We start from the raw sequence: 21,711 nt of genomic DNA on the forward strand, positions 1-21,711 counted from the left end.
TGCCGTCAGACATTTTTCTACTTGGGTAACGGTAATTAGGGTGGGCAAATTAGACTGCCTAAGAGCAGCTGTAAAACTCTCTTGGGAAGGAGGAGCTCCGTCATCCTGATTGTCTCCACCATGCCATGTGTCTCTTCCCCCGCTCTCGATGCCGGGCCCACATCCACCTGCGGGCGCGGAGCTGACGGCTGGCTCTCTCCTCTCCCAAGGTGGATGCTCCCCGGGACAGGCAGGCAGGCGCTCCGCAGAGCCGCAGCTGCACCGAGCTGCACCGGCACCTCACCTCCACCACCCCCTGCACCCAGACCAAAGCCCCCCGCGCACCCGAGCAGTGCCACAGCGGCCACCACTACCCACCCGTGGGTGACTGCGCCCAGCACGAGGACGACAGCGACTGCAGTGAGGACTCGCTCAGCTCCAGCGATGCGGTGCCCTCTCCTTCCTCGGCGGAGGACGGCTCCGACGGACGGTTCTCCTGCGAAGGGGGGCTGCACTCGGTGGTGGAGCTCATCCGCTACATGCACACCTACTGCCTGCCGCCCAGGAAGCTGCCCGCCCGTGACGCTATTGATGCCAGGCCCCAGCCCTGCAGCAGCCCCTTCAAGAGAGCCAAAGCAGACTGTGCCCTGCAAGAGAGCCGGCCGGGCTGCGCCTGGCACGCGGCTGGGGCCTGCCAGAAGCCCGCAGCCTCCTTCTCCATCCTGAAGGAGCTGCTGGCGCGGGACCTGCTGTGCGATGTCAGCAAGCCCTACCGGCTGGGCAGGCCCGTGTACGCCTCCCTGGCCCGGCTGCCCCCCACCTGCTGCCCTGCAGTGCAGGCCCAGGACAGGGAGGAGGCCGGTGGAGCCTGCAAATCCAGAGCCAAAGCGGTGCCAGAGAAAGCAGAGCCACGGCACAGCCCTGGGACTGAGATGGAGGCGACGGGGGAGCCTGGCAGTGTGGAGGAGGAGGCCGGGAGGCGTGCGAGCACCCCAGGCACAGCTGCAGGGAAGGCGGCCCGCAGGCCCGAGAGCTCCGTTTATGCCGTCCGACGGTCCAAGAGACTCAACCCTGAGCTGGGCCACTGGCTGTCCTTCCTCGACGAGTCGCCCCCCGACTCCTCTGTGCCCCAGGAGGCCGCAGCCAGTGGGGAGCCCGTGCCGTGCCCACCACTGGAGGCCTTCCCTGCTGAAGAGCCTGCGGCCGAAGTGGAGGTGGGCGGCACAGAAGAGGGAGATGGCGGGAGCGCAGTGCTGCCAGCAGAGCCCCAGCCCCTCATCCCGGCATCCCCGGGGGATGGTGAGAGCTGTGAAAGCCAGCGCTGTGCCCCCCAGCAGCATGCAGGTGAGGGGTGGGGGTGACCCTCAGGTGCTAGCTGGCCGCGGGGTCCCACACGTGGGGAGCTGGGGACTGTTCTGGTGTCGGGGTGCTGTTTCAATCCGCTCCCACCTTGCCTCCTGCCTCAGTTTCCCCATCGTAATGGCAGGAAGAGGCAGCGGGTGCCGCAGCAGCAGCCCAGCAGACACTGGGCTGGACCCCTCTGGGGTTCAGCTGTGCCAGTGCCCCAAAAGCACAGCCGGCACAGCCTGTCCGTGGCAAGTGCTTTGTGTGCATGAGCGGCTCCAACCTGCCGGCCCAGGCCAGGCCACACCGTCCCTTGTGTGGATGCTATCACCTCACTGGCAGTGGCCCCAGCCCCGGCTCCCGCTGCCCCGCGCCGCTGCCTGCCCACGGGCGCTGGAGGGAGCGCAGCTCCGCCGGTAACCCTGCTTCTCCTGCCTTTCAGAAACACCCCGGTGTCTCACGCTGTCCTTGGCGCAAACGTAAGTGCACACAGGATCTGTGTCGACAGAACTAACCGCGCTGGGGCTGGAAAGCCGTCTCATTGTGTCCGGCTGGGCATGCCAAAAAGCAGAGGGATGTGCAGCGGGGCGGGGGTGTGGGAGCCATGCACATCGCCTGGGTGCAAGGGGCCGGGGGGCTTCAGGCCCTTGGGTGAGGACAGGTGCGTGGGGGAAGTGTCCCAAGGTCTGGCTGCAGCTCATTCCCAGCGGTGGCAAAGAGGGCACGCTGCTTGTCCCAGTCACCGCCAGGCACTAGGAGTGGTGGGATAGTACATTTGTAGGCAGCATCTTCTCAGCCTCCTTTTTTATATTTCCTGACTGTATTCACTTACACACATTCTTTTCCTTCTTTTCTGCTGTTCTCCAGTGACTCTACTTTTGGGAAGAGAAACTCGGTGTCAATGCTGACCATGGAGCTGTGTGGTACAGCAGGTAGGATGGGCTTTTATTGTCTCGCTTCTCCTTGGGTTGGAGAACAGCCTGAATTCAGCCTAGAGCTGCTGGTGCATTCATCTTGTGCTGTGGGAGCCTCCATCATGATCAGCCACGGGGATTCACAACACTGTGAGCAGCTTCTAGGCTCCATCTTTCTGAAGAACAGGCACTGCAGTAGGTGTTTGGATGTGGGGGCTGTTTAGGGGTCTGCTGCTTGGGCCAAGGGGAAGGGAGAGTGTGGTGGTCCCGCTGGGGATCCAGCATCCTTTTATCCCAAAGTGCCGGTGAGTGGATAGATGTCAATGCTGCTCATCCTTTGAGGTCGAATGGAGTGTGTCAGTTGGGGCAGAGCTGACTCCTGCTGACTCCTGTGGTTTGTTTGTCACGGGTTCAGGTCTCACGCCACCCACCACTCCACCGTACAAGCCTGCTGAGGAGGATCTGTACAAGCCAGACATGCCCCCGGAGACAGGCAAGGAGGACAGCACAGTCCCCAGCTCCAGAACTGGCAGCACAGGGGACACGGCCACCTTTCAGAAAGCTACGAAGAAGCACCCTGAGAGGACAGAGCTCTTGGCTCACCTAAGCCGAGCTGCTGATCAGTCAGGAGTGCTCAAGCGGCCCTTTTCACGCTCCTTTGGGGACCATGACTACTGCCAGGTGCTGAAGCCTGAGGGCACCCTGCAAAGGAAGGTGCTCAAGTCCTGGGAGCCCTCAGGCCAGATTGAGATGGAACACAAGAGGAGGGTCCCAGACACACACTACCAGGGGCTGGACCTTGGCAGCAAGGAGGCAGGTGGCGAGATGGTGTGGAAGGATGGCATCAAGCAGCTGAGAGATCAGGACATCAGAGCCAGTTTAACAAAGCACTTTGGTGTCCCGGACAGTCCTGTTGACGATGAGGACATGGCTTTCTGCAAGACCCCGGAGTATGACACTGTTTTTGACGACAGCTGTAGTGAAAGTGGCTCCCTGGTAGAGGAGGAGGAGGAGGAGGAAGACGAAGAGGAGGAGGAGGAGCACTGCGGCAGCCCATTGGACACCAAGCTGTGCCTGCGGAGAAATCCCCTCTCCAGGACCAGTTTGCATTATTGCTCCCGGAGCAGGTCCAGCTCGGGGTCTTCGTGCTGCCGGTCCCGATCCCCCACAAGCAGATGCACTTTCAGGTACAGCTGGGCAGTGGAAAGGGCTGACAGCCCTCAGCAGCTGCAGGCAGTAGCCTGGGGTCACGTGCTGTTGTAGAAGCTTCCTTTGTCCGTGGCTTGGGACAGTCCTGGGCCAGACTGGCTGTTGGCCTGACCCAGTGCAGTGGCTGTCTCCTCCCTTCCTGCTGCAGGAGGTCCTTGTGTGAATCTCAGGGCTTCCTGCTCCCAGCACCAGCCCTGATATCATTCCTGCTGTGCCTGGTGCACACAGGCTGTGCTCCCAGCACTATCCAAAGGCACTGTATGACAGCACTGGCTCTCTCTGGTCTGCTAGCCTGAGTCATAAAAATGCTAATTAATTAAAATCTATTGATATAATTGGTACTACAACAGCAGCTACTGAAAACATCAGCCATAGCCAGAGAGCGGCACCTGGGGAAGTAATGTGGATTTCCACTGTGCTGGGAGCAACAGGCAGAGGCCGGAGCCATTCCTGTGAAGGGATATTATATTATGTCATTATAATATAATATAATTACATAATTATATTATATATTATAATTAGAGCCCTCTTCTGGCATCAAGGAAAGGTATTCCCAGTGTTGGAGCACAGCGGAATGCTCTGCATGACCCAATCTCTCCTCTGCTGCTAATAGTTCCCAGCGCCTAAGCTCCTTTCTGACAGCTGAAGCTTTCCCCCAGTTTTGGGCTGTCCCATTTTTGGGCTGACCTTGACTCTTGTGCCCTGCAGGTGTAAGAACAATGAGCGGTGTCAGGGTGGCAGCAGGAGCCGGGGCCAGCTTGAGAAGAAACAGGAAAAGGCCATCGTAAGTGAGCAGGGAGCTGCAGCCATGGGCACCCAAATGTGCACTGGGACAAAGAAACCCACAGCCCTCAGTGATCTATTCTGGAAAAGCAGCACTGGAGCCCATTAGCTCTGGCTTCAGCATCATTAGGTGCAAGGCCAGTGTTAAACAAGGACATGGTGGGGGAAGAGAGAAAATCTAAAGTAAAGTAGAAGCAATTGACAATTGGCAATATGCAGAGTCCTTGGCACAGAAATACCCAGAGCATCCCACGTCAGCGCTCCATTGTGGAGCTGGCAGCTGGTGTGGTGAACTGGGGAATCCTTGGAGCTGCCCTACCACCACCACTGCTGCAGAGGCAGCTCGGGTGCACGAGTGTATGGCAGGAATGGGATGTGCAGGGACATAGCTGCTGTTCCTCTCTACTGCCATGCATATATGCATGTGTTCACACCTGCCCATCTGGCATCATTTTACTGCAGCATAGTTGAATTTTTCCCCCAGTTGTTTCAGGAATATTCCCTGATGACTTTACAAAGATGAGCTGCAAACGCCAGAGGGGTGCAGGAGGCACTTAATGAGAGTAAGGGGCGTTAGCTGGGGGGCTGGGAGCCAGCAGCACTGCATGGTCAGGGTGGGGGCTCCTGGCACTCCGTGTTTCCAGTATCCGTCGGCAGCAGTGGAGGTGTGGGTTGGAAGCCTGAGACCTGTGGCTTGGTGCTGGCAGGGGGAAGGCCGGGTGGTGTACATCAGGAACCTCTCCAGCAACATGAGCTCCAGCGAACTGAAGAAACGCTTCGAGGTGTTCGGTGAGATCGTGGAGTGCCAAGTCCTGTCCAGGACTAACAGGTGGGTGGCAAGGTTCCTGCGCATGGGGGTCTGCGCCGTGCCCATCCCAGCCCGGTCCGTGGGCACATGGCACAGAGCAGAGTCACACAAGGATGGCTCTGGAGCCTGACACAACTCCACTTCTTTCTCTGGTTGTTCAGAGGGGATAAATACGGCTTCATCACCTACCGGTATTCAGAGCACGCCGCCTTATCTCTGAAGAACGGCACCTCGCTAAGGAAGAGGAACGAGCCTTCCTTCCAGCTCAGCTCTGGTAGCCTTGGGAACTTCTTCTGGACCAGATACACTGACTTAGGTAAGAAGGCTTCCTCAGAAGCATCCTGTTTATCAGCGTGTTACGGTAAAGCACTGCATCTTTGTCATGCAAGAATCCTAAAGCTTTTCCAGCCTGCAGCAAAAGCCCACCTGCTCTGGCACAGCTCACACAGCTGTTCTTAGCTCAGTTGGATGGCTTTGGATGCCAGGGGCAGGAGGATAGCAGCTTGTGGGAGGACCCCAGAGTGTGCGGGCCACAAAGCACAGCGTTCCAGTCCAGGGCCACAGGATCTCAGCCAATGCACAGATCATCCTTTCCCATATGTGTTTCTGCTTGACATTTTCCAGCAGAGATCTCCCTTCCCTGTCATTAGAGAAAGCAGTCAATAACAGCTCCAAAATGTGATCTGAATTATTTTCTGCTTGACAGGACAATATCCCCAGCATTGTGTATGTACTTTTCATCCAAAATGATAAGGAAATGCACTGTGGTTGCATTAACTGTATTGGTGCTGTGTGGATTTCTGCAAGCACACACTCTGCTCTCCATAGGCCCCTGCCTGGATTCAGTCAGGCTCACTGAGCCTCACTCCTCAGCCTTTGCTAATGGACAGGAGCGAAACTGTGCTGATTCTGAAAGAGAAACGTGATCCAGCCTTGCTTGGCTCTTGTTACTTTGACTCTCGAGTGTTTCGTGAACAGCACACGTTAATTTCTGCACCCTCTGCAGTAAGTGAAGTGGTTCTATCTCACTTCATGCACAAAATAAGGCAGTCCTGCTCCATGCCCAGAAAATAAAGCCATACATTTTGATTTCCCCCTAGGTGCCCAGTCTGACACAAGTACTGCCTGATCCCTTAGCACCTTGTAATACTTCATTTGCTCAGAGCAGTACTCCAATTTTGGTTGTGGGTGCAAACGCTCATTATTCATGTAATAAACCCCAAGATCCTTCATTCTGGGCTCTGAGGAGGTAAGAACCAGCATGCAACACATGATGAAAGCACTGGCTGTGCTATGCTGCGGGCAGCAGAGCTACAGGGACCCCAGCATGGCTCCCAGCTCTTGCAAAAATGTGCACACAAAGGGGTTAAGCTGCTGCTAAATGAGGCTGCCTTATTTCTGGCATTTGCTAGATGTGGCAGGCTTTGTCATGGCACTCTTTGTTCAGCTTCTGATGCAAGAGAAGGGGAGCTCCACAGGCAGACGCCCACGCTTGCCGTGACCTGGTTGCTCACGTGGGAACTGCCACACTTTGGGGACTCAGAACCCGTCTGGACCTGGCAGTTTTTGTGAATTTCTGACGTCTAACCTGACCTGCGAGAGCCCCTCCACCAAACACCAGTTTGCTCCTTTTCAATGGGGACAAACAGCCCATTTTCCCACTTTCTCTCATTCTGGGATATGGGATAACAGCGGCACGTTTGCAGGCACCCATCAGGGGAAACACCAGCTCAGGTGCTTGGTGCCTGCCAGCGCGGCCAGGGCTCAGCGGTGTGATGGCACAGGGAGCGTGGTGCCTGGGCGTCCAGCCATCCCTGACCCATGTGCTGTGTCCTGCTCTTCCCAGATTGCAGCGTGGAGGAGTCCTCCCCGGCGCCGGTGAAGAGCAAGTATGAGACCATGGATTTTGACAGCTTGCTGCAGGAGGCCCAGCTAAGCCTGCATCGGTAACAGCCTTAACCTTGGAGGAATACCTCAATACCTCAGTCAAGGCACTTCCAATATGTTTACGTTTTCAAAGAAATTATTCAGTCTATGACAAGCGAGAGAGAGCGAGAGAGCGAGAGCACGCACGCGCGAGAGAGAGACTGCTGTCCCTTTCAATTGATGTTTACATTGAACAAAGCTGCTTCTGTCTGTGAGTCCCCATGGTGTTGATGTCTCACTGCCACACAATAGTCGCCCCGCTTCTGACTGGTTGTTTTTGGGTGAGCCTAGGAGCCCCCGGCCCCTCTCCCCCGGCTCCCGCCGTGGAGTTGCAGCTGTGTTCACCATAACATTTTTTGTCCGTAGTGTGTGATGATGAAATTGTTAATTGTGAATAGAATCAGGATTATAAACTAATTTTTAATAGAAGAAGAAAAAAGAAGTATATACTTAAAGATGTATTTATGGCTCAGATGTACTGTAATTCAGATTTATTGTACCGCTTCCTTGATTTTTAACTATGCACTGTAATGAGGCACTTGCCACTGAGCAAATGGGGGTCAGAGCAGAGCCCCAGAGCCAGCGTTTGCCCTCTGCCACGAGGCCGCCCGCCTCCCCGCCGGGTCACCACTTTGCTGTCAAAGCCATTCTCCTCATTGGGGCCGAGCCCCGGCCCCCGGCTGCCGAGAGGGGCCACGGTGTGGGCATGAAGGGAAGGCTGGTGAAGGAGTGGCACGACCACCTCCGGGCATCCCTGCTCCAGCCTGCCGTGTGCAGGGCACGGCAGCTCCATGTCTTTGCCCGCCGACACGCTGCCCATTCTGCAGCCGGTGCCCGATAAGCCATACACCCACCCAGCACCCTGTTGGTGAGCCGGATCCGTGCCCACCACCGGCGCGCTCCGTGCTGCTGCCTCCGTGCCCAGCAGCGTGAAGGAAGCGTGGCAGCTTTGCTGAGTCTGTGGGTCCTGGCTGGCCTGCCGCTGCGTGCTCCAACCCCTGCCTTTTGCCAGGGGCCCGGGCCGCCCGGCACCACTGGATATAAGGCATGCTCAAGCAGCGTCCCCATGAAATTTGCTTGCAAACTTGTTCCCCACCTCTGGGAAAGGTGGGAGCGGGAGAGACCCCAGCCTTGGTTGGAGGGATCCCAACCGAGAGCAGGCCAGGGGGAAAGGAAATCTCCCTGGCTCCTCAAGCCATCTCCATCACCCTCGTTTGCTTTCTGGACACAGAGACCATTAGGGATTTAGCCATTCTTTGTAGATAGAATATATAGCCTTAACTCTGCCAATAGATAGATTAGAGTCTTCTGGGGTCTCCCTGGAACGCGACTTAGGGTTTTTATTCTCATTTCCTCAGTGTGGATGCCATTTCATCTTGCAGGCAGTATTACCAAAGCCCCCAAAACTGCAGGAGGTTCGGTTCCAGGAGCACTGCCTTGCCGACACAGCCTGCGGCTCCAACCCAGGCCTGTCCCTGACAGAAGGGCTGCCAGCAGCCATGCGACAGCACCAGTAAGGCAGTGACACAGCTCCACTGGTTCCCACACCTGACACCAGAGCCGGCCGTGTCCTTGTGCCACTTGGCTCTAAGCCCAGAGCAAGGGCAGAGGTCTCTCCTGCCACAGGCTGTCCCCATCCTATCCCCAACCCAGCATACACGAGTAACCCTGGCCGAGACTGAGCATCTGCTATTGGCAATTGCCTCATTGTAGCTTTGCCTTTTTCTGTCCTAGTATTTCCTCACAACAATGATGTTTACATGTGATTGCTATAGAGCTTATGTAGAATGTATATAGCGACACATTTAGGGTGGGTAGTACTGTCCTGTGCTGTGCTGATGTTTTTCAGAAAACGATCAATCCAAAAAAAAGAGAAAAACAAAAAAAAAGGCCAAGTGGAATTCTTCCATCTCCTCCTTGCTCAGCCATGGGAGCGAGCCCTGGGCTGCTCTCAGCTGGAGGATGCATCAAGCCTGGCAGAGGGGAAGGGTAAGCACGGTGGGGCTGCTGGGTCCTCGAGGACCCCACTGGGGCAGCCTCCAGGTGCATTGCCAGCCTTGGTTTCTGTGAGCCCCCAAAAACATCCAAAATTTGATGTTGCTTTCCTGCGGCTTCCCGTGCCATCGCAGCACTTCTGCACAGAAGCACGGTGCTCCCTGCAAATGGGAACTTTGTAACGCACAGAGCCAATCAGTACTGCAGTCGTAGGATAGGAAGAGATGCAATAAGTGGTCTTTGTGTTGCCTGAAGCCTATAAGTGGATTTTTTGTTGAGGTTTGGGGGTTTTCGGTTCTTTTTCCCCCTCCCTTGAATTTGGACGGCTCATTGTCCCTCTCCCCTTGAGAATCGTCTCCTGCACTGATGCAATACGCACACAGGTGCTCAGGCACCCTCCTCGCCAGCCCCCATGCCTCCCCCCAGGTTAGGATTTGGTGAGCGCAGAGCGTTTCAGCCTGAGAAGCACAGGTGTGGCTGCCTGCCGGCTGGGTTTAGAATCTCTCAAGCAGGGGTAGTGGTGAAAAATAAGTTTCCACTGGAGTTTTATTTTTTTAATGGAAAGGTTTTGTTTGCTCACAGCGCCCAGGGGTGAGGAGGGGCCAAAGAGAGCTCGCTCCATTCAGGGACTGAGGCTGCTCTGGGTGCAGGGAAGGGCCCTCGCGCCCCTCACCGCTGGGGCACAGCCCAGAGAAACTGGGAGCAAAGGGTATATTAAGGTAGGCAATAAGTAAGGAGGAGATTTATTTTTCTAAGAAGTATATAGCTCTAGAATGTCCCCTGATAGCTGCCTGTGAGTACTGTGGGGAGATACTAAACGTGAAGAGTTTGATGATGAAATGCCGTTTCGCTTTTTTTGCACAGATCTGCCCCGTAAAATCTGGCTGTTCAGGATGGGATACCAGGTTTCCTGGCTGGAATCCAGCAGGTTCCTGGGGCTCCATAGGAGAGGAGCCGATGTTTCTGAGTCTGGGCTGAATGCAGAGGACAATCCCAGGTGTTAGGTTTGATGCTGCCCCAAAGATGAGGTTCACCCTGACTCCTTGTCAGCACAGCTCGCTGGGTTGCGCGCCCTCCCCACAGGAGCAGCAGCTCAGGCGCTGCGTTGCAGGCCGAGGGTCTGACTTCAGCGCTGGTCCATGCGGAGCTGCATTACAGACCAGCGTTTGGATCGTTTTGAATCGTATTCTTTCTTTTTGGCACTGTGCTGAATGACGAACTCCATCGTTGTTCGTAGCTGAGCCCTGAAGCCCCTTCTGTTCTATCTCCATCTGTCCCAGCAATCTCAAGCAATATGAACCAAACTCAGCCTTCGGGCTCCATTCCTCATCCCCGGAGCCGTCGCAGCGCGGCACCGCCAACACCGCGTGGCCGGGGGCCGAATGCATGTGAGAGAGAGGAAGGTGAAAGCGATGCATTTCTCAAGAAAGGTGTAAGAATTTCACCTAAAAAGGGGCACATCTGCTTTGTTATTTATAATAAAAGCTAATTTTTTTTTTTTAATTAACTAAAAGGACACTGCTGATAATTATTAGGGGCCAGTTCTGCCCCCTTCCTCGTGCTGAGTAAGTACTGCTTAACTCTGTGATTTTCTGCTTGCAGAGTAAGTCGGAGTGGCAGAGTTGATCCCTGTGTGATTAAGAATCAAGTTTTTAGTCTGATTTTTTTTAATTGGTAGCGGTTTTTTATATTTCACTTTTTTGTTCCCCCCCTCCCAGTTCCGTTCCGTTGTGTCCTTATTTATGTAATATACTTTAACCTTAAAAGATGGCATGGATTCCTATGCCTTTCCTTTATTATTATTATTGTTATTATTTTTAAACAGAGATTTATTTCTAGTGTGATTTAACTGTCTACCTTCTAAAACGAGAGAACGTTTTCTTGTATTTTTACATTGTCAGATTCTATAGTTTCATAGATAATTTAACCAAATCGCTCGATGTATTATCTATATCTATCCAGTGGGTATAAAAGTTCTATTTTAAATTGTGTAAATACTTCAGAACTGGCTTCTTTTTCCAGACTCCCCTGCCGCGGAGTTACTTGTTTACATCACAAAGACTGTAGAATCTCTACGCTCATGTACTGTAAATAGTGAAGTGATCTGCCTATAAATAAACGATAACATATATACTACAAACTGGGAAACAAACCGACCACGAGCAGTGAGTCTGTGCTGCTGGTATGTCAGGGTACCAAGCAGGCGTTCCGTGCAGCAGGATGTGGCAGTAGGCTGGTGTGCACTGGCCTGGCTGTGGGGACGTGGGGTTGTGTACAAACTCCAACAGTTACACTCATCCATTTGAGAAAAAAACAACAGAAACAAAAAAATTACAACAAAACCAGCACAACGGTTTTCTGTTTTGGCATAGCTTTCTGGTAAACCAACTTCTTCTCACACACCTGGGAATGCATTTGTAGCTTCAGTGCCTGCTCTATCAGTCAGGCAAAACCAGACAGCAGGCACAGCTTGCCCTGTGGGAGGGAGAGGGGCCAGTGACTGGCTGTTGTGCACGGGGACAGCCTCTGATGCTGACCTTGGCTGGCTGGAATCAACGAGGGCAGCATCTTCAGCATCTTCTGAACACCTGACCTTGAGCAGGGCTGGCTGTGCTCTGAGCTCCCAGCCCAGCAGGGGAACTCAGCGCTGGCACTGTAAGGTCCCGGTCGGGGCTCTGGAGCCCACATTTGCCCACTTGGGATTTCTCCATCTTGACTTGGCCAGATCTGATGTGTGTCTTTAGAGGGAAGACTGGGGAAGGCTTTGGTGTTTTTTTTGCCTCTTGTCAGCTCAGGGACCTTTGCCTTACTCTCCCAGTGTCACTGACCTCTGCCAGCAGCTGCTGCCTGTCTCGCCCATCTTGCTGTTCTTTGCCCTGCCAAACTTTGATCTCTCTGTACACCAGCTGTGGATGCTGTCTATACTCACTATGAGCTTTTAGGGGCTGGTGGAGAGCTTGCTCTAGATGCTGCCCCTTGTGGGTTCACAATCTGTTCCTTCTTTCTCTCCCCCTCAGTCCTTGGCTGGATACATTTTAGTTTTTCATATACCATCTCTACCTCCAAGTACCTCTTCAAACTCACACTTGGAACCCTCACACTTCTCAGCAGCCTCCTGCAGGTAAGAAGATACCATTTCCCAACCAATCCCTCTCCTCAAATGCCCACCTCAGTGCTGGGTGGGGGTGAGGCTGCTGTGCCTCAGGCTCTTGTTGCCTGCATGGCACAGTGGGCTACACCCAGTGTTGGCTGAGCAGACCCTTGAGGAGCCATGCAGCAGGAGCACATCTGCCCTGGGCGAGCCACAACAGCTCAGCAGCAGCTGCAGTGGGTGAGGTGCAGGCAGAGCACTCTTGCAAATGTGCAGGGGGTCTCTGCTTGTCTGAGCATCTCTGCTTCCCTTTCAGTTTGACATCCACAAGGACCCACATGTGCAGAACACTGAAGAAATGGCACAGGATGCTGAGCGGAGCCGTGTGGGGATCTGCCCTCCACCAGCCTGTGGGGCAGCAAAAGGATCTCCCCACTGCCTTCACAACAACGATCGCTTTAGAGGAAAACCATCTCCACTGCAGCAGTGCACGTGTCCTGGCTGTAATCCTCCCAAAAAAGGAGCACGAGGTGCCCCGGGCTCACAGCAGTACCCTGGAGCACAAAGGATTTACTGCCCATGCAGAACACACTGCTCCAGGGCGCAGAGAGGAACTAGATTTGCCTATACCCTGCCACACTCCAACCATGATTTGTATCTGCTCACGTTGATTTGTATCACAAGCAGTCTTCATTTCAGTGAATTTGCAAAATATCAGCATCTGCCCGGAGAGAGGCAGTGCAAGGATTCAGCTCACTGCTGCTGCGTGGGCAGTGAAAGCCTGTGTTCTCATCACCAACATCTCCATCCCTCACTGCGAGCCACTCATTTCAGGTCCAGGCAGGAACTCAGCTGTCCAAGGAGAACAGAGAACCCGTGCTCCCTACAGGTTGGCAGGGGAAGGCACTGCAGCAACGAAGCGCCTGGACCAGAAGTATTCCTCCCATGGCCAGCCTGGCTCCGGTTGGTACACGTGGCTGTTCTGAGGGACACACAAGACGTGGGGATGGGCTGTTGCTGCCATGCCAAGGAGAACAGAGGCCAAAGAAGAATTGAAAAGCCTGTTTGGCTGAAGCAGCACGCTGTTGTGCCATGCGGGTCACCGTGCAGACAGCCCAGGAGATAACAGCAAATTATTGACAGTGGTCATTACCTGCAGCTTCCAGAACCTTCTGGCTATCTAAACTCCTGAAGAAAATTAGGGAGATTAATTCTTTCTTCAGTGAAAAGATTAATAACTCTAATTAATTGAGGGTAAGAAAACCATATTTCAGGGTATGCTGAAAAAATAAACTGTAAACCCTACAGAGGAGCAAAAAGTAATGATAAAGGACCCTGAGCTTTTGGGAATGACAAGAATACAGAAGTGGGCACAGAAGTCACAAGAAAGCTTGGGGAGCATGCAGTGGGCTGATATGGAGGGAAGAATTGCACCCATCCGCACCAGCTGCAGTGCATGAAACAGGACTGGGAGTTGAATATCATCAGGAGGAGGTTTGTATGATAAATTCCTGTAAAATAAGCAACTACTGCTCCTCTGGGCATTTAACTGAGCACAACGCACTTGCCCGGACGCTCTGCACCAGCCCCTGCAGACAGGTTGCAGCGAGGGCTGTGCCACCAGGGGCTGCAGGGACAGTTTGTGCTCGGACTTTGCTACTGACCGTGGCCAACAGCTTCTGGTAAGACAGGAAGGGGGGAGTCTTGACTGTTTCAGGCAGCTGCGGGCTACATGGAGAAACAATACTAGGAAAGAGAAAGGGAAAGCATGTGACAGAAGGGTAATTTCTGCACATGTGTAAATCAAACCAATTAAAAGCAGCTAGAACCAGGTTCTAACGTGATTTTCAGCTTTAGAACAGAGTTGATTGGAAAGCTCCTTTTTCTCCAAACCGTTAATTTTATTCTTTTTTTTTTTTTCTTTGGAGAGAAGGTTGTTGCAAAACACCAGGATCTCATGGGCCATTGCAGGTTTTTTAAGCAGGAAGTCAATCTGACTTCAAATTTGATGCTCCATTCCCTGAGATACTTCTTCCTCTTATCTATCTCCTCTTTAAGAGAAGCCAGTGACTGGCTGTTGTGCACAGGGACATCTTCTGATGCTGACCTTGGCTAGCTGGCACCTGCCCAATGAGGGCAGCATCTTCAGCATTTTCCAAATGCCTGACCATGAGCAGCATCCCTCTCACAGGATCTGTCAGCTCCATGTCAGAGCTCTGAGAATGGCTGTGTGACAGCAAATACATGGTTTGAAAATGTCTTTGGTGCTGCCCTGTTGTATAAGCCATGTCTGCTGGAGCGGCCTCAGATGTGCCAAAGGGAAAGGTTCATGAATGCAGGAGCCAGGTGCTTGTGTCCAGAGTGGAGGAGTGCAGCAGTGCTGTTAGTGGGAAGGCAGAGGCTGTTGGTGAGAGGAGCAGAGAGCAACTTCTTCAGTGAGATGAAGGCAGAGAGGAAACAAACATTGCAGGAGCAATAGGTGCACTGAGTTGGAGGACTGTTTGTGGTGATGATCAAATCCCAGCCAACCTCAATCTTGTAGGTGCAGTATTTGCTGCTCCACTTGGATATATATAAGACCATAGGACCCCATGGCATTCATCCCAGGGTATTCAGAGAGCTGGCCAGTGTCATTGCAGGACCTCTCTCAATGATTTTTCAATGGTCTTTGGAGAAGTTCCAGGTGATGGGAAGCTGTCAAACTTTCCAGTATTCAAGAAGGTCTAGACAGAAGACCCTGGTAGTTACAGGCCTGTCAGTCTCACTTCAGTGCCTGGTAAAATTATGAACAAAATTATGCTGGGAGTTACTGAAAAACACTTGCAGGACAATGTGGTCATTGGTCACAGCCAACACAGGTTCCTAAGGGAAAGGTCCTATTTATCTAACTTAATTTCCTATTATAACAAGGCCATCCACCTAGATGAGGAAAGGAAGTCAGCTGATGTTATCCTTTTGGATTTCAGTAAAACTTTTCATACTGTTTCTCACAGTATCCTTCTGGAACAGCTGTCCAGCATACAGTTAGACAAAAACACCAGGGTCACTTCCAACTCAGGATCTTCTACATATGATATCTATATGACTCTATGATTCCATTCTTTGTACATGTCCTGTTTTTCTCTCTGTTCTTACATCTGCTCCAGGGCCTTTCAGCACACCCATAGGAGCAGAGGAGCAGCTCAGCCCCAGGCATTGCCACCTGTCAGCATCAGACCACCAGAGCTGGGTACAGCCTGAAGGCCTGCACAGAAATGCAGAGAGAACAGAGGGAAGCGGCTCTTAAATAAGGTGCCTCCATCCTCCTCTCCCCTCTGCTCCTGAAATGCTAGAGCATTTCCTCCTCCCAGGTAACAGTGATAAAACAAGAGGGGGTGGCCTTCAGTTGCACCGGGGGAGGTTCAGGTTGGATCACAGGAAAAATTGCTTCTGAGTGGCGACGCCCTGGCACGGGGTGCCCAGGAGGGCTGCAGTCACTGTCCTGGAGGCGTTCAACACCTGTGGAGATGCGGCACTGAGGGCTGTGGGATGGGTCGGTGGGAATGGTGGCAAAGTGTTGGGGTTGTACCTGATGATCTTAGAGGTCTTTTCCAACCTTAATGATTCTGTGCTTGCCTCCCTTCTGTTTCCAGGAGGAACAAAGGTCTGACTCAAATGTTGAGGGAAGGTGAGAACTTGGGCAGTGCTGGAGCAGGGAGAAAGTGACACGGGGCCATGCTTTGAGGACGGAGGGCCCCAGATGTCATCTCAAGAAATTTCTAGAAAGGACCGACAGAAAGAAAAGTGAAACCGGCTACAGATGGAAGCCGAGGGCCGCAGCTCTCAGCCGCCGCTCTTCCCGTTCCAGGAGGGCTGCCTACTTGCTGCGCTCAGCTCCGGCTGCGGCTCTGGGGATCCCCAGGGGGCCGGGCGGCCCCGGCAGTGCAGGAAGCAGAGCTGTAAGCCGAAGGGGCACCGCGCCCTCGCGGGAAGTGCCGGCAGTTCCCAGTCCCCGCCCAGCCAGCTCAGCGCCGCGGCTCTTCTCGGCCCGGCCTTCGCCCTGTTAAATCCTGCGTTTGCAGACGCCATGGCGGAGCCGCGGGTGCTGAAGGCGTTACAGGAGGAGCTGATCTGCTCCGTCTGCCTGGACGTTTACAGGAACCCTGTGTCCCTCAGCTGTGGCCACAGCTTCTGCGAGGAGTGCATCCAGGGGCTGCTTCGCAGTCAGCGTTGCCCGCAGGGCCTCGTCAGCTGCCCGCTGTGCAGCGCCCAGGAAGCCCTTCCTACGAAGCTGCAGCCCAACATCCAGCTCCGCAGCGTAGTGCAGAAGTTTTTGGACACCAGTGAGCAAAATGCCGCTCTTGAAGAGAAACTAAAACGTGAAGTGGAATGTGAAGAGAAGGGAGAAAGTTCGGACCTGCATGATGAGGAGATCATGTGTGATTTCTGCCTCGAGAAGCCTCAGCCAGCAGTGAAGACGTGCATGAACTGCGAGACCTCCCTGTGCCAGGCCCACCTGGGCAAGCACAGCACAAAGGCTTTCCTGACAAGCCACGTCCTGGTGGAGCCCTGTGATGCTCGTGTTTTGGCAGAAAGGAGATGCGCCCAGCATGGCAAGCTGCTGGAATGCTACTGTGTGACGGACTCGGTCTGTGTCTGCATGCTGTGCTGTGCCACCAGCTCCCACAGGAGCCATGAAATCATCAGTGTGGAAGAGGCTTTTGGCCAAGCACAGGTAAGGGGCTGCTAGGACAGCTGCCCAGACTGAGGATGCTTGAGGGAAAACCTGGGGATACGGGATATGGAGAGCTGCCTGCAGAGTGAGGCCTGAACAACTCCTGGGATTCAGGTGTGCAGGCTGCCATCTTGGGATACGTGGCTTTGGGTGTGGGCTTTGCTCCACGTTGCCTCTGGGCTTGCTCCTTGGGCTATAAAACAATCTCCAGAGAGGTCGGTGGGACCGAGTGTTTGTGGCTTTGCTTTTAGTCCTCACTGCATCTTCAAACAGGAGTATCAGCCTCAGTTGCGTTTGTGCAATGAAAATTGATGGCAGCATAACAGAAAGGAAGCTGCTGCCACCAATAAAAAGTAGCTTTCCGTGTGGCTGTTGTGTATGAACAGTTTTTGTTTTGAGAGTATCTTCCCCACACTCATGATCATGAGTTCTGTTCGGGGGCAGAATCTCCCAGTAAAGCTTTTATGCGCTGATTTGTCGTGAGAGCAGACAGTGAACAAACTTCTGGGTCTGACCCCCCCCACCTCCATAACATTGCCCATCTTGTGCCCTTATGTCTGTACCTCATACCTCGCTCTTGTTGTTTTCTCAGAGTGATTTCCCTAAAATTGTGCAAACACTGAAAAAACATGAAACTGCAGTGAATAAAAACTTGGAAAATCTGCTGTCACAACAGGAGAAGATAAAGGTTTGTTCCACGTTCCCATAGCACTTAGAGGGTGGTTTATGCTCATAGCTGATTAGGGTTGTGTTGGTGTTTTTTTTTCCCTTTCCTTGACCCTGGATCTCCAAGCTTTTTAGTTCCTGATTGGTTTCTCAGTTACTTTCTTGGTTTCCCCTTTGGAGGCTGATGAGCAGTTTTCTTGTAAGACTGGGAAGTACATTTTCAGATTACAGAGGATAGATGAACTTGAATGCTGCTGTTGAGGCCATGCTTCCTCTTAGGTGGGTGGCGATTTCTTTTTCCAGCTTTCTTCAATTTGCATGCTCTAAAATCTTTAGGGAAAAGATATAAACCATCTTACAGTGATTTTAATCCTCTTTACAACAAGAAATCCTATTAGGCTAGCCTGTGCATCTAAGAAGTTGGTAGATGGGAGGTTAAAAGACCATCCCAAAGTGTTTTGAATTTTTTGGCATGCAAATGTACTTGACTCCTTCCACCGGTAGAAATGATGGGGCTGTAAGTAGTGGAAGTCCTGGCACCAGACAGGGGAAGTACTCCCTTCTTGTCTGAAGGCAAAACTGTACTGTTGGCAGTGTCCTGTTTGGGGCAGCACAGCTTTTTGCTAACAGTGAAGGCAATTTGGTGGAGGCAGTAAGCAGTTACAGCATTCTTCCTTACCCTTCTTTAAAAGAGCGAAAGAGAACATATCCATGGAAAACTACCAGTGCAGAAAAAGGAAAGATGCATAGCAGAAAGCCTTAAGCAAGCTTAGTGCAAGAATTGCTACTTAGTCATTGGCAGCATCATTCTGGTGCTCCTGAAAGCACTGAACTTCCCAGTATTGGAAACCCAAGGGAAGAGGAGCTGGAGTCTATCCAGAGGGAATGAGACTGTTCCCCAGTTACTGCTACCAGGTGTTCTCTGGTCAGCTGCCAGATGCAGGAGTAGGGCACCTATGTCAATTGGCCCATCTGCTGTCAATGAGACATCTTGCTATGTTGCTATGTGGAAGAAGTAAATGATACTTCTCTAAGTGCAGAAAAGATCAGGCTCCTTTCTAAGTGAGAGAGAGTGTGGAAAGTGTAACATTTCATCCCTAATAGTTTTGCAAATATTTTCTCAAAAGGCATTGGAAAGATTGCACAGGAATCATGTGGAGCACTCCTTCAGGTTGATTTGTGAGCAGCTGGATAGAAGCAAAACGGAGATCCTGGGAGCCATCAGTGACATTGAGGAGCAACAGCTTTCTCAGATTGAGCCGTGGATAAAAGAACACAAAGAGATGAAGGATGCCGCCAGCCGCAGTGTGCAGGAGTTGAAGGCTTTGAGGGATCAGAAGGATCCCGTACTCTTCCTTAAGGTACATAACAGCCCTTCCCAGAGATATTGCAGCACTTGTGTTGGCCTTTGTACTGTGCTAATCCTGCTTTCATAATGCCTTTTTTACAGGGTTTGTCAGCAATACAAGCCAGGTAAGTTCTTCACTGGTGGTCTGCTGTTGCATTTCACTGAGCTGCTGACGGCTGTCACTCCCTCAGTCCCAGGCTGTCTGCCCACCTGGCACACAGGGCAAGCCCAGCTTCCCAGGCTTATGCTGGGCTCACGACGGCTGCCAGTTTCAGCACACTGATGCATGCTTGGCACCTTTCTCCTTCAGAGACCTGAAGAAGCCCCAGAATTTTCACTGATATCGTGTGTGAATCTCCGCATACAACATGACTGACTTTTCTGAACCATCAGCACCCATTCCTGTGACCAGCTTGGGGCAGTTTGTGAATATTGAGATGCCTGTGCGGACATGCAAAGAACAGATGAGCTTAGATAGTCAGAGTTGTCCCCAGCACTGCATTGCCCTCTGCTTGGCTCAGTTGTTCACTCAGCGTTGGGATTGGTAACATCTTCCCATGACTCACTGCTGTTCTGATGCCTTTCTGTATGTTCTAGGAAGAGGAAACAAGTTCCTAATAAAGATGGCACAGAACTGGCAGAGCAGCTCGCTATTATGGATGAATCAATGAAGAACATCATTCAAGAGCATTTCCAGCCTTATGACCACTTAATCTTGGATGCAGAGTCCTCAATGGAATCGTCATTTGGTAAGTGATTATTTCACTAAGTAAGAGGTAAGACAGAGAGTCAGCAAAGCATATTTAAGAAAGGGCTGTAAAAATACAGCAAGTACACCAAGTTCCTCTAGAACTGATTGCTGACACTGCATTTGATTATTTTCACGTATGTGTGCAACAAAAGGAAAGCTTGCTCTGGGCGTCAGCGCTGTGGGACTCGGAGGCACCCCAGTACAATGAGCTGTGGGTGGTGAGGTGCAGATGTCTAGGAGTTTTCTGAGAGGACAAAGAGAAGAGTGTAGCAACATCTCTTCTGTCACTAGCATCAAAGTGGCACAGGAGAGATGAGCACTCCACAGCAGCAGGTGGAATTTGTTTACAAATATAAATGATTTGCTCTTTCTGTCTAAATAACTGTACTCTTTCGTGCTGTTTTAAAGGATCAGCATTACTGATGTGCTGTGCGCTGTAGGATCTTGTCCAGCTGAATTAAAAAAAGTTCTGGTTCCCATGTTCTTGCCCTCTTGAGCAGACTTTTGTAATTACCTATCCCATTTGAGCAGTTTTAGTTGCCAGCTCACAGCTACTGAACGATAACTTGCAGAGTAAAAAAAGCTGCAATACTGAAATATATTACTTGCAAGAGATAGTATGAAGGAAAACAGGGCAGGATTAACTGTCTGTGGCAGCCAATGCTTAGGGCTTTTTTGAGAGCTCTAGGAAATGGCTTCAAATGAAATAAGCAAATAATTTTATAAAACATTTGCATACTTGTGCATGGGGATTGATCCAGAGAGCGTTTTAGAACACATAATGAAGCTCTGCGGGATAATGGTGAGGGAGTTGCTGCAGTTGGAAACAGAAAGCAAAAGTTGTGTTAAAACTGTGAAATGGAAGTATTTCTTGAAACGTGATATTCACTCCCCTTGGAACTCTGTAGGAGTAGCTAAGAGAGGTGCAGAGAGTGTACTTAATGAATACACTTCTAATAACTTTGGGTTCAAGATTTCTTACACCTTTGTTTCCAGCAATGGAGATGTATGTTGATCTGCACAACCATCTGTGAACCATAACGTGGTTTTTTTTGTTTGTTTTTGTAGCTCATGAACATCTGACTTTCCAATCACGTCAAGCATGTGGACTACATGTAGATGACACGGTGCTCAGAATAGCTGGGCCATCTTACCCATTTTCTGTGCTAATTGAGATGCCGTTCTGGGTGTACAGCACCAGCTGCTTCTCGAGTGGCCAGCACTTCTGGGAGGTGATCACCCGTGACTCATTGTACTGGAAAGTGGGTGTCACTGATAACAGTTTTCAATGCTACCTGGAAATGTCGCCTCAGCATCATCTCCGTGTGTTTCTAGATAAAAGACAGATTAAAGTCCATTTGCTTAACACAGCCATCAGAATGGTCAGGGTACAACTAGACTGCGAAAGAAAGACAGTGTCATTTTTTGATGTGTCTGTCAAGGATTATTTGGGCTCTTCTAGGAGCTGTGTGCCCATAGCTGCAGTAATCATCCCTGCAAGCTCTCCTGTCTATGCTATCTTCAACATTTCTCATGGCTCCCTTTCACTCACATAGTGACCTGGGGGAAAGGCTGCCTTGCCTTTCTGCTCCTTGGTTCTCTATATTTTGGGGCTGCAGCTGCACAGACTCTGCCACACTGGCACAGTATAAGCCAGGCTTCAGGCCTGCTCCTGAGCTATAATAAGGTCTTTTGCAGCTGTGGGCTGAGTGAGAGAATGAGAAAATGAGGCTCTACCATCAAATACATCTCAGGTTTTTAGTACTTCTGTTTCAAGTATTGTACTTTTGCTGAACTGTATGGATTGCTGTGTTGGATGGATATTATTAAAGTAATTTTGTTCACAAAACTTGGTGGTAACCTAGTCTATTAGATATACGGCACAACGTGAATGCTACAGCACTCAAAGCAGCATTGCCAATCTCTGCTCTAGTGCACCAGCTTTTACCTCCGTGTCCTGCACAGCACTGCCATAGGTCTGTTCCTATCCTGGGTTACCAGCAGGATGGTGGTGCTTGGAGCAGCTGAGGAGAGCGCGTCTAAGCAGAGAACGCCTGGCTTGCTGCAGCCAGGCTAAGGCACATCGCATCCAGGGCTCACTTGGGCACAGGGCTGCAGGCGAACTGCCGATAACACGCCTCACATGGGGGAGCATTTTGTTCACCCCAGAGAGCAGGGGGCGG

The 21,711-nt window shown here is 51.8% G+C and overlaps 2 protein-coding genes across 3 annotated transcripts in view; both read left to right on the forward strand.

The window, feature by feature from the left end:
- The window catches only part of PPARGC1B (PPARG coactivator 1 beta), a 39,282-nt gene extending 28,172 nt beyond the window's left edge, over positions 1 to 11,110 (forward strand). The window contains exons 5-12 of one of the 2 annotated variants that reach the window (XM_052684705.1): positions 210 to 1,323; positions 1,766 to 1,802; positions 2,191 to 2,255; positions 2,653 to 3,424; positions 4,155 to 4,230; positions 4,874 to 5,058; positions 5,199 to 5,353; positions 6,884 to 11,110. In XM_052684705.1, coding sequence (XP_052540665.1) covers positions 210 to 1,323; positions 1,766 to 1,802; positions 2,191 to 2,255; positions 2,653 to 3,424; positions 4,155 to 4,230; positions 4,874 to 5,058; positions 5,199 to 5,353; positions 6,884 to 6,987 — 2,508 coding nt within the window. In that variant the 3' untranslated portion in view covers positions 6,988 to 11,110. The remainder of the gene's footprint in view (positions 1 to 209; positions 1,324 to 1,765; positions 1,803 to 2,190; positions 2,256 to 2,652; positions 3,425 to 4,154; positions 4,231 to 4,873; positions 5,059 to 5,198; positions 5,354 to 6,883) is intronic. The other variant, XM_052684706.1, reaches the window with a different exon arrangement.
- A 125-nt stretch (positions 11,111 to 11,235) lies between these two features.
- LOC128081467 (E3 ubiquitin-protein ligase TRIM62-like) lies at positions 11,236 to 21,377 on the forward strand. Its single transcript, XM_052684707.1, has 6 exons — positions 11,236 to 16,763; positions 17,356 to 17,451; positions 18,557 to 18,790; positions 18,880 to 18,902; positions 19,375 to 19,526; positions 20,597 to 21,377. Exons 1-6 carry the CDS (start codon positions 15,849 to 15,851, stop codon positions 21,082 to 21,084), a joined length of 1,908 nt encoding a protein of 635 aa, XP_052540667.1. The 5' UTR covers positions 11,236 to 15,848; the 3' UTR covers positions 21,085 to 21,377.
- The last annotated feature ends 334 nt before the right edge of the window (positions 21,378 to 21,711 follow it).

Source organism: Tympanuchus pallidicinctus, unplaced genomic scaffold, assembly GCF_026119805.1.
Source record: "Tympanuchus pallidicinctus isolate F22 unplaced genomic scaffold, pur_lepc_1.0 scaffold21, whole genome shotgun sequence".
Classification (NCBI taxonomy): Eukaryota; Metazoa; Chordata; class Aves; order Galliformes; family Phasianidae; genus Tympanuchus; species Tympanuchus pallidicinctus.

Excerpts from the sequence above, each read along its gene's own strand:
- LOC128081467 (XM_052684707.1), top strand. The coding sequence starts at position 15,849 with ATGGAAGCCGAGGGCCGCAGCTCTCAGCCGCCGCTCTTCCCGTTCCAG. Across the intron at positions 16,764-17,355 it reads AGGCTTTTGGCCAAGCACAG|AGTGATTTCCCTAAAATTGT; the intron begins GTAAGGGGCTGC and ends TTGTTTTCTCAG. Across the intron at positions 18,791-18,879 it reads ATCCCGTACTCTTCCTTAAG|GGTTTGTCAGCAATACAAGC; the intron begins GTACATAACAGC and ends CCTTTTTTACAG.